Source organism: Lolium perenne, chromosome 2 (genome assembly GCF_019359855.2).
Source record: "Lolium perenne isolate Kyuss_39 chromosome 2, Kyuss_2.0, whole genome shotgun sequence".
NCBI classification, from domain to species: Eukaryota; Viridiplantae; Streptophyta; class Magnoliopsida; order Poales; family Poaceae; genus Lolium; species Lolium perenne.
The window spans coordinates 4,828,078-4,838,807 of record NC_067245.2 but is presented as its reverse complement, the minus strand read 5'-3'; the positions used below and the strand labels follow the sequence as shown (position 1 = coordinate 4,838,807).

The window sequence follows — 10,730 nt, the reverse complement described above, 5'->3', positions numbered from 1 at the left end:
TCCTTGTGGTGGTCCAGAGTTTTTGCCTTTCGGCCACGAGCCTATTTGTCTGACTGGTATTTGAATATAAGTAAATGACTTTCAAGATAATGGACTAATGGTCCTTTCGTTCCATGGTATATATATTTCGCAATTAAATAGCTTGCTATCTTATCCTGAAACTCTATAAATATCATGTTCAAGGTAGTTAGAGACGAAGTGTCATGTTTGCCTCATGTAGGTCTGGCTACTTCACATTGCACTTGTTTCCATTGTATTTTATGATGTACACATAAACTTATTACAATTGTCACACATTGCTTTGAAGTTTTACTAGGGCATGCTTATATCCTTCCCCTTTACTCGATGATGTCTCAACCGTTACATGATTGCCCATATTTGCAAATTTCCAAGCAACGCAAGTTCCGGTTCAAGGAATGATGAGCTAGCTAAAAGGAAATGAAGCAGTGGCAAGATTCGAAAAAAGGGTGCTTTATTACTTCAGAGTTTGACGTAATACATCCGGCCTCTGCATAGTTAGGATGCACACAGCCGTTCGCGGGTACAACCAAACATAAAAGGTTCAACTGTAAGTAAAGCTCTCATACAAAGACGAGGAAATCATGGTGAAGGAGCCGCAATCCTCAGACTATGCAGCCACCCATGTTGGATAATAAACTCCTTGTCCGAATTCTCCAATCTTGTAGACACCTCCATAAAGAAGTCGCGGTCCTCCAATCGTTGAAGTGACGATCATAAACGGAGCATAGCCGTAGATCGGTAGATTACCTGCATAAGGGAAGAATTCTTGTCATTAAAAACCTTGTCATTTCTACATAGCCAGAGCGACCATATAACGGCTAACGCTCCCACCCTGATAAAACTCCTAAACCTAACCTCTACCCCATTTAGCCAGTTGCCGAAAATATTCGCAACACTACGGGGAGGGTATAAGCTAGATCCTATCTGAATGATTGAACATATATCAGTGGCAAGATACAAACTAATGTCTAGTATGGACAATTTCATGATTTATGCTTATATCCTTTGCTGCCTAATTCGTTTGAGGATCTAAGGTTCGATTATTTCGTGATGAAGGATTAGAGTAGCAGTATTCTACAAACTGCTGATTCGATGATGTAGTAAATTTTTGCTATGGATTAGGGTTTCATGGATCAAATTATTGGATATCACAGTAGGTGTATTTTTGGAACTTTAAATTTGGTGATGTGCTATAATTTCGTTAGTGCTTATGGTTTCCTGGGTGAAATAACAGTTGTAGATCATATGGAAATGATGCTATTCATCAAGCAAATTAGTATGCTTATGGTAGTATGTACCTCTGTGATTGAACAATTAAGATTCTAAAATTCGTATTAGTTTAGTAGAAACTAAATGGTTTGTATACATATGAGGCCGAAAAGACAATTTATTTAGGACTCAATGGTTTGAACAATTCAGAGTTCAGAGCTGCACAGGACTGACGAGCGGCCTCCCTGAGAAGAAGGTGTCGAGGTTGGCGGTGATGACCTCGAGCACGCCGCGCATGGACTCCGGCGTGATCACGGCCCGGTGGTCGGACAACACGACGTTGTCCATGCCGAAGAGCTCCGGCGGCACGGCCGGTTCGTTCGCGTACACGTCTAGCCCAGCGCCTCCGAGGGCGCCGTCCCGCAGGCAACTCACCAGCTCCGGCTCGTCTACCAGGCCACCCCGCCCGACGTTAATCAGCACGCCGTCCTTACCCAGTGCCTCCATCACCTCCCGGTTCACCATGTATTTCGTCTCGTCCGTCAGCGCACAGGAGAGCACCAACACATCACTGCCGACGGCGAGGTCGAGCAGAGTCGGGACAAACTTGTACGCCGATGAACGCTTGGGCCACAACGAATGGTAGGAGACGGCGCAGCCGAAAGCGGCTAGGCGACAACGCTACCGGGAGCCGATGTTGCCCAGCCCCACGATCCCCACCCGCTTGCCGCTCACCTGCCATTAATTGCACAAGACTCGGATTAAATTTTACTCAAAGTTCTAAATAGCGCGCTATCTCTTCGCTACAGCATTGCTGTAGCGGATTCACAAGACTCCCACTAAAGATGAGCATTTTTAGCGTTAAATAGAATCTATCCATAATAGCTCGCTAAATCGCGCTAAAACGCTAAATAGAGCCAAAAAAAAATAACGCTATTTTTCCCGCTAAGACCAAATATTCTAACATTCAAATTTGAAAGTTGGACCTACTTATGCAATATGCATTTATGTACTATTTTTATTACTAAATCATCGTAATTGTTGAGTACAAGTTTCGTATCATTGAATTTCTTGTCATATTTAAAGATGATATGAATGTCTGATGCCTATTTTTGTTAGGAGTTTTCTTGTTTTGTACCAAAAAAAAAAACGCTAAATAACTTAGCTTCGCTGTAGCTTCCTTAGCGCCTACAAAATATCGGCCCTAAGAAGCATAGGTTCGCTATTTAAAATTTTGATTTCAGTAGGTAACATCTTTCGTGTTGTTTGAGATTTAATTTGCAAAAGCGCGATGCAAGATGAATCAAGAAACTCTAATTTGTACAGTCGCAGCGATGTCGATGAACTAATATTCTGGCCGCCGCGCGCGATCTATTGACCTTGGCAGCCAGCGAGCTATGTGAAAACATAGTCTTTCAACGCAGAATTAGCGGCCAAAAAATACTAACCTTGGTGGCGAGAGGGTAGTCGCCGTCGGCCGCCCACCTGCCCCTCCTGACGTACGCGTCGGCGGCGGCCACCCGTCGGAGCACGGCCACGACGAGACCGACGGCGTAGTCGGCCGAGTCGACGGCGAACGCTGGCCCGGCGTTGGTCACGCTGAGCCCGCGGCTTCGGCAAGTATCGAGATCCACATGGTCAACTCCCACGGAGGTGCCCGCCACGAGCTGCAGCGCAGGGAGCCTCGCCAGGTGCTGGGCCGTGACCGGCGCGAGCCCCGGCACGAGCAGCACCCTCGCCTCTGCAGAAGTCGCCGAGTCGGCGTCCGCGGCGAGGACGAACCGGTAGCGGCCGGCGAGCGCGGCCGCGAACTCCGGGAAGAGCGGCTGCGCCAGGAACACCAACGGCTTTTCGTCGGCGCGCGACTGCGGCGTGGTCTCCATCGGGATTGGCCGGTAGAGGGATGGAATCAGTAGTTGCTTTTGGAGCGACACCAGCACGTTTGGTGGTGACTACTGACTGCCCACCATTATCTATTGAGAAATAACAAAAAGACATCCATCGACAAGATCACTCTCCGATTTCATATGATTTTGTTGTTGTTGTTGTTGTTGTTGTGCAGCTAAAGAACATTGTTGATTCCAAGAAACATATAGTCCGACAGTTTTAATAGGGTAAGAACAATACAGTGACCGGCAATATGATCTTTATGGTACAGACAAAATGCGGCACCTCGAGCTAAACCCTAGCATCCATCCATGGCCGAGCACAACCTTAGCTGGGATCAGGTTGTTCAGATGTGCCGCCAGGCCCACCCGGAGAAGGACGAGCAGCTAGTCGCCGACGCGTTTCAGGCCGACCAGCTGGACCTGGAGGCGGCGGAGGCGGAGGCGGCAGAGCGCGCGCAAGGGCGTGAGCACCTCGCGGTGGCCAGGGCGGAAATCGCCGACGCCAAGGCCAAGCTCGCCGAGGCCATGGCGGCGCTCGCGGAGACGGCGGCGGCGATGGCGGCCTCCGGTGGCCCCACCCACGGACGCCGTCATCCACGACATCGCCGCCGACGACGACGACGTCGTGCCGGCCGCCGAGTGCGCCGGCGACCGGCGAGAATCTGCTCGCGTCCTTCGAGACCTGTGCGGGGACGCCTGCGCCGACAGGCTTTGGTAGCGGAGGAGGAAGCCCACACCTATGCGGTCGCCATGGATCGGGGGTACATGTGCTCCGACCTAGATTCGCTACAGCGGAGGGGGCCTTCTTCCGCTCGGGTCGAGCAGGAGAACCGGGAGCTGGCAGGCGCCATCGCCTCCAGGGACGAAGCAGTGGCGGAGGCGGCTAGGGACAGGGGCCGCTTCCACGCCCAGTTGTCGGCGTTGCAGGCGGCCCAGGCGGACGAGGCGGCGGCTCAGGTGGCGGCGGCCAACTCTATGGCCAAGAGAGTCATGTGGGACTCCTCTCTGGCCGAGGCCATCGAACGCCGCAGGCAGCAGGACGAGATGTCCGATCGCCGGCGTGCGGCTGCGCGCGGATGGCGTGAAGCACTCCCGCTTCGGCAGCCGGCGCTAGCCCCTCCGGCGGCCGATAGTAGGCCACGCGACCGTGATTAACCCATGTCGTGGTAGGCGCGCAACGGCGAGTAGGTACGTAGTAGGCCACGCGACTGTGATTAACCCATGTCGTGGTAGGCCGCGCAACGGCGAGTAGGTACGGCCATTGTAGTTTTAGGTTAACTCGACTAACCATCTCTGTAAAAATGGTTCTTTTGGCCAATCTTTTGGCCAATCAATAGTAATGAAGAAATATTTTGGTTACCTAGTCACTGCCGATCGGGCCCGGATGCAACGAACGCGGACACTTTCCGCGCGGACGGCCCGGTCACTATGCGTCGCCCCGCTGTAGGTGGTACTAGACACATTTTTCGGCCCGGCGGACGCAAACGGTCGTTCAGCGTCCCTTTGCGTCGTCCCGTTGGAGATGCCCTTAGATGCCGTCCTAGCACGTAGGAGTACACAAATCAAAGAAAGAAGAAAGGGTAGCATCATGGTATTTTTTTAAACAAATGAGGGGTCTAGAAGACCCCGGTGGATCTTTCATTCAAAAAGCACCTCGCACGTATAAATTACAAGGAGACCCAAAATAAATCTCGCCCTAAAGAACCTAGTATTGAAGATAAGGCCTCAATATTCACAAAACACCCCTAGAAAGAAAGAAGAAAGCAATCAAGTCCTATGGTGTCTCTGCCACAGCTCGGCGGCATCCTCAAGGCGTCGCCGCCGAGGATCAATAGCAGAGTGTTCAAGCACCTCCTTCTAACGAAGATCAGTCGCCACTAGACGCCTCTAAGCCACCGGGGACACACAACTTGGTGACGAAGAAGGGTCGAGCTCCAGTAGCAGAAACAGAGAAGAGCCTCCGAAACGGAGGTTGAAGATGCGCACCATGTCGGCCGAAGATCGCCAAAGCTACTCCGATGCCAAACCAAGACCAACTCCGGCCAACTAAACCGGCGGAGCGACCGTCGGCGGTCCGGTCAGAGAAGGGAGCTTCTCAAGGCAAGTGTAGTTGAGCAAGAGCAGGGGAGGGGGAAATGAGCGGTCTTCCGCATCATGGTAATGCACTTTGCGCAAATAGTTAACCTGCCCTGGGTTTAGCACTCTGTCTCCTCTCTCCCGTTTGGAATTTCTAGGGCGATACAAATCTAGCGGTTCTAAAGTCGATCTAGAACTAACTTAATTTTCGATCCTCTTTAAACTATCAAACGGGAAAAATATTATAGATGTAGCCAATGATGTGTTCCTTTAGCGTGCAAAATACAAAGTATTTCGCGTTCATATTTTGCGCACACGTACAACACATCATTGACTACATCTCGATTTGTTCATAATATTTTCAAACCTCAAAATGTGGTTTTTGATTTTCTTTTCAAAGAAAATAATTGCTACTGCGCGAGCACTAAAACGCCAAACTCACATCAGCCTCTCTTTTCTATACAATGACAAAAGCATCTCCTTAGTTGGCTGATTTTTTAAATATAGAAATTAAAAAATAGAGACATGTTATAGGAATGCTTGTGCAAAACAAAGTATCAATGATGGTAAAATTATGGTGGGGCTAGGTGTTTGGTTCATAGGATGAAAACTTGCAAACACACGTCAAATTAAAGTCAAATCACATATAAAGTATGGGCACGTCTAGATCTTAATTAGGTGACTTAGACTTAACTAAATCTCAGTCACACGACGTCACTAATTCTTAGTTACAACCTAGTTGCAACTCATAGTTCAACACGAATCTTAAAGAGAATTCAATGGTGTGGATATTTTTTTCTCAGTCACAATCCACTTGCAATTAGTAAAATCTACGGTAGCAACCAACTTGTAACAAGGAAAATCTCAGTTGCAATCTTGCAACTACAAAAATCTTAGTTGCAACCAACTTGCAAATGTCATATCACCCCGAATCATGAGGCAAATCAATAGCTGAAGAGATGACTTAAACATAATAAAAACCGGACGCCTAATTTCCAGCAAATCCGATAAAGTATGTTGATGATACTATTATGTCATGAAAGACTTTGTCTCATTTTCGTGCATGAAATTTCAAAACAAAGGTCTAGGGGGGCATATAAAATTCTCCACTTTTTTGTTTGTAGCTGGGACCAAACAAAGAAAAATCACAATTTCTAATTTTCTTGGATCCTTGGGATGAGTAGTTACAGTAGGACGACTACATAGGTATATGGTATTCCTTCACTTTTTTCCTTTAAACCAATAAAATCTTAAAATCTGTATTTTCTAGAGTTCTCTAGAGCAACATGGAAATCGAACACTATACTGTTAATGAGAGGAATCATACGTCGCCTGGTCTTCAGTGTATATTAATTTTTCCTGGTCGCCTGGTCGCCTGGTCCCAGGCAGCAGCCACCCTACGGAACACGGTGACGACGAGACCGACGGCGAACGCGGCACCAGCGTTAGTCACGCTGAGCCCACGGCGCCTGCAGGCGGCAAGATCGACGTGGTCGACGCCCACAGAGATGCCCACCACGAGCTCGAGCGCCGGGAACCCGGCCAGGTGCTCGTCCGTGACAGGCTTTAACCCCACGAGCAGCACCCTCCCCTCGGCGGTGTCCGCCGCGTCAGCTGCCAAAGCGAACCGGAAGCGGCCGGCGAGCGCGGCGGCGAACTCCGGGAAGAGCGGCTGCGCTAGGAGCACCAGCGGCCTCTCGTCGCTGGACGGTGGCGGTGGCCTCATGTTATCCATTGAAATCTTTGCAATCAGTCCGTCGGTCCGTCGAGAAGCAATTTGTTTGCCTTGAAATGTTTAGAGGGACAGATCGAGACAGTAAAGCCACCAGCAGACATGATCTGTGGTGGAGTACACACAGTGCTCTGTAACTAGAAAACGACATCAAGCGCGCTAGAAATTAATGTTAGTGATCCAAACATTTCAGCACGCAAGAAGATCAAGATCTGAAGAACACGGGCAGAGAAGTATACATATGAGCTAGTTTTTCTTTCCCAAACCCAGGGTAAAAAAACTCACGACTATTTCGACTCCAAGTTCATGTTTTGTGTTGACGACTTCGGCACGATTAGTGGAAGACAAGGGCGGGTGTCAGCAGCGGCGAGCCGGCGAAGAAGGCCTCGAGGTTGCCGACCACGAGGCGGTCGAGGTCGGCCATGGCCTCCGGGGTGAACGCGGCCTGGTGATGCGTCAAGACCACGTTGTCCATGCCCAGCAGTTGCGCCGGCACGTTGGGCTCGTCCTCGAACACCTCCAGCCCGGCGCCGGCGATCCTGCCCTCCGCCAGCGCCCTCACCAGCTCCGCCTCGTCCACGTTCGCCCCGCGCGCCACGTTCACCAGCACGCCGCCGCTCCCCAGCGCGTCCGGCACGACCCTGTCCACCACGTGCCGTGTCTCGGCGGTCAGCGCGCACGCCACCACGAGCACGTCGGAGCTCGCGGCGAGGTCGAGGATCGTGGGGTGGTAGGTGTAGGAGGTGTCGTGTTTGCGCCGCCGGGAGTGGTGCGAGACGACGCATCCGAATGCTTGGAGCCGCCTCGCGATCCACGATCCGATGCTGCCGAGGCCGATGATCTGACGCGCGTCCCGCGGAGGCTGGATCCGACGAGGGGGAGGAGGCACTCGCCGCGGCGCCGGAGGAAGCGGTCGCCCGCGGAGACGCCGCGGAGCACGTCGATGAGGAGGCCGACGGCGTAGTCGGCGACGTCGGCGGAGTATATCCCCGCGGCGTTGGCGGCAGCGGCCGCCGCGGCGCGCGCACTCGGGGAGGTCGACCTGGTTGAGGCCGGCGCTTACGGACACGATGCAGCCCAGCGACGGGACCGCGTCCGAAACGCCGCGTCGATGCGGACGACGCCGCTGCACAGGGACGACGACGCGCGCGGGGGATCATCGTCGGCGGCCGCGGCGACGAGGAAGGCGTCCAGTGGGAGCGGCGAGGCCTGGGAGTCGAGGAGGCGGAAGCGGCCGGCGAGGTCAGCGAGAACGTCCGGCTTCAGGCGGCAGAGCACGAGCACGGACGGCATTGGCGGATGCGAAATTCGGATGCGGCGTCGCTATCTATCTGTAGAGTGCGACCGAATGGCTAACATAGTACTCCGTATATCATTCCATTTCCTACCAGCATCTCCAACACGCGCACTAAATTTTGGCGCGCTAAACGTCGCTTCCGCCGCGATGTAAACGTATAGCGCGTCCTGCACTGAAATTTGCCCCGCCAGACGTATCAAAATTGCAGCGCGTGCTCGGGCGGTAAAAAGTTCCTCCGCCGGACGCGCCAAAATACAGAGCGTGCGGGCGCGAAAAACAACTTTCTACACTACTATTCATTCAACAAGATCAAGCACTTACATATAAATCATGAAACAAATGATCTACCATAGTTCAAATGGACACAAAGTGCAACACACATCACATAGTTCAAGAACGACACGCAACATGACGTAGTTCAACAACGACACACAACATATGGTTCAAATGGACACAAAGTGCAACACACAATTTGCATATCACAAATGCATCTCACACTTCCGCATTTTCCAAGTCATCACCTTCTTTTCCTTCTTCTTCATCGTCATCCTGGGTTGAAGGAGAAATAGTAGGATCCATGGAGGCCACGAATCCTCCAGGTGGTGCTCCCATAGTCCCATACACACCACTCACCGAGCCTCCCATAGTCCCTCCGAAGACTCCTCCATAGCTTGTTTCTCCCATGCCGGCCATGCCTCCAAAGCCTCCCATGGCGGGCATGCCTCCCATGCCGGTCAGTCCTCCCATACCTCCTCCAAACATGGGCATGCCTCCTCCAAACATGCCGGCCGTGGGTGTGTTCATGTTGGCTACCAACAATCTCTTCTTGGCCAACACTTCGTCGCGAGCAAGGTTGGCATACTCCTTTTGCCTTTTGCCTTTCATCCATATGGGAAGTATCCATCAAGAAAAACTTCCTCTCCTCCTCCACTAGGCGTAGATGCTCCTCGTTGGCTTGCCTCTTCTCCTCCAAAGCCAACTTCCTCTCCTCGTTGGTGGCAAGCCTCTTCTCCAATGCGGCTCTCCGAGCCTCCATAGCATCCATAGCCTCTTTCTCCAAGTTTCTTGCCACCTTCCTATCTTCATTTGCTTGCAACCTTGCATTTGCAATCCTTTCTATAGCAATGGCAATGTCATCATCTCCGGCCTTCTTTCCCTTCATATCTTTGGTGGTCTTCCTACCAAGCACATTCATCCGCCCATTGTTGAGAGAGTGAGGAGTGGAGCTTCTCTTCTTGCCTTCGTCACTTGAATCATCATCATCGATGATTGTTGCATCACCGGTTGACAAGGTATTAACTTGTCAATGCCTACGGATTGTTGACTTAGGGTTTCGTAAGAAGTAGAGGGCAAGTAGATCTCGAAGGTTCAGCCGACAAAGGTGTTTCGACTAGAATTACGGTGGCTGTGTTCACAATGAATCGATCCCTCTCTCTCCCCTCGGCTCCCCTTTATATAGGAGGTAGAGCCGAGGGATTTCGTGTCGTACAAGTTACAAACTCCGAGTGATAAGGTTCTAACTTGTCAATGCCTACAAGTTGTAGACTAGGGTTTCGCGGAAAGTAGAGGGCAAGTAGATCTCGAAGGTTTCAGCCGAAAAGGTGCTCGACTGCTAAAAACTAGGGTTGTGTTGACAATGAATCGATCCTTTCTTTCTCCCTCGACTCCCCTTATATAGGAGGTGGAGCCGAGGGTTTCGTGTTTATACAAGTTACAAACAGCGGGAGACTCTTTGAGTTCGTCCCGTATAATACAAGTCTCTATTCCTAATATATCTCTAACTTCCATATCGGCGCTTTATTGGGCTTAAGACTTCGTAATCTTGGGTCATGGGCCTTCAGTAAACCCCGGGTACCTTCTTCGGCAGGCCCATTGGGGATGTCTATGTCAGTAGCCCCCGAGATTTTGCTTGAATCGTAGAATCGAGTAAAATCTCCGTCATTATAATTAACACACCATTTCTTCGAGTTACTAGACAATCTTCATAAAATAATTATATATTGTGCAGGGATAATGGTAAATGGGGCTGGTTCATCTAACGGATCAGGTACCGATTAAGCGCTCTCGTGGCAATCCGCAAGAACCTACTTCAAGGTCAAATCCCTGGACTCGACCCGGTATCTTTGGCGTAATTCGACATGTGCCGCTTAAGGTCTTACCATGATCCAAATTCTAGTCATGTTTTATCAGGTACCTAACGCGTCCGTTAGGATTTTTCTTCGCATCTGTTGATACGGAAAAAAGTAGCAGAGCGCATTCAGGTGCGATACCACGCCACACAGGACAGATCCCGGTGACTTACCTTCGTAAAATATTACGGCATTCAGAGATTTTTTCGCAACGGACGCGCTCTGAGAATATATTGTCGAGTGCCTTTTCCGGCTGGTGGAATGGCATATTTATTCGAGTCATATGATGTCGTATTATCTTGACCTCCCGATGGGAGTATATGAAGAGTTATGTTTTAACTCGAAGATGTACAAAATCACTCCTCATATTTCATCGG

At 50.7% G+C, this 10,730-nt stretch overlaps 1 protein-coding gene and 2 pseudogenes across 1 annotated transcript; all 3 read right to left on the bottom strand.

Moving 5' to 3' along the window:
• Positions 1-1,327: 1,327 nt before the first annotated feature.
• LOC139835935 (glyoxylate/hydroxypyruvate reductase HPR3-like) lies at positions 1,328-3,150 on the bottom strand (annotated as a pseudogene).
• Positions 3,151-6,534: 3,384 nt separating this feature from the next.
• LOC139835378 (glyoxylate/hydroxypyruvate reductase HPR3-like) lies at positions 6,535-6,921 on the bottom strand. The gene has a single exon (XM_071825220.1). The coding sequence runs from the start codon at positions 6,919-6,921 to the stop codon at positions 6,535-6,537; it is 387 nt and encodes a 128-aa protein (XP_071681321.1).
• A 144-nt stretch (positions 6,922-7,065) lies between these two features.
• On the bottom strand, positions 7,066-8,263 carry LOC139835931 (glyoxylate/hydroxypyruvate/pyruvate reductase 2KGR-like; annotated as a pseudogene).
• Positions 8,264-10,730: the final 2,467 nt, after the last annotated feature.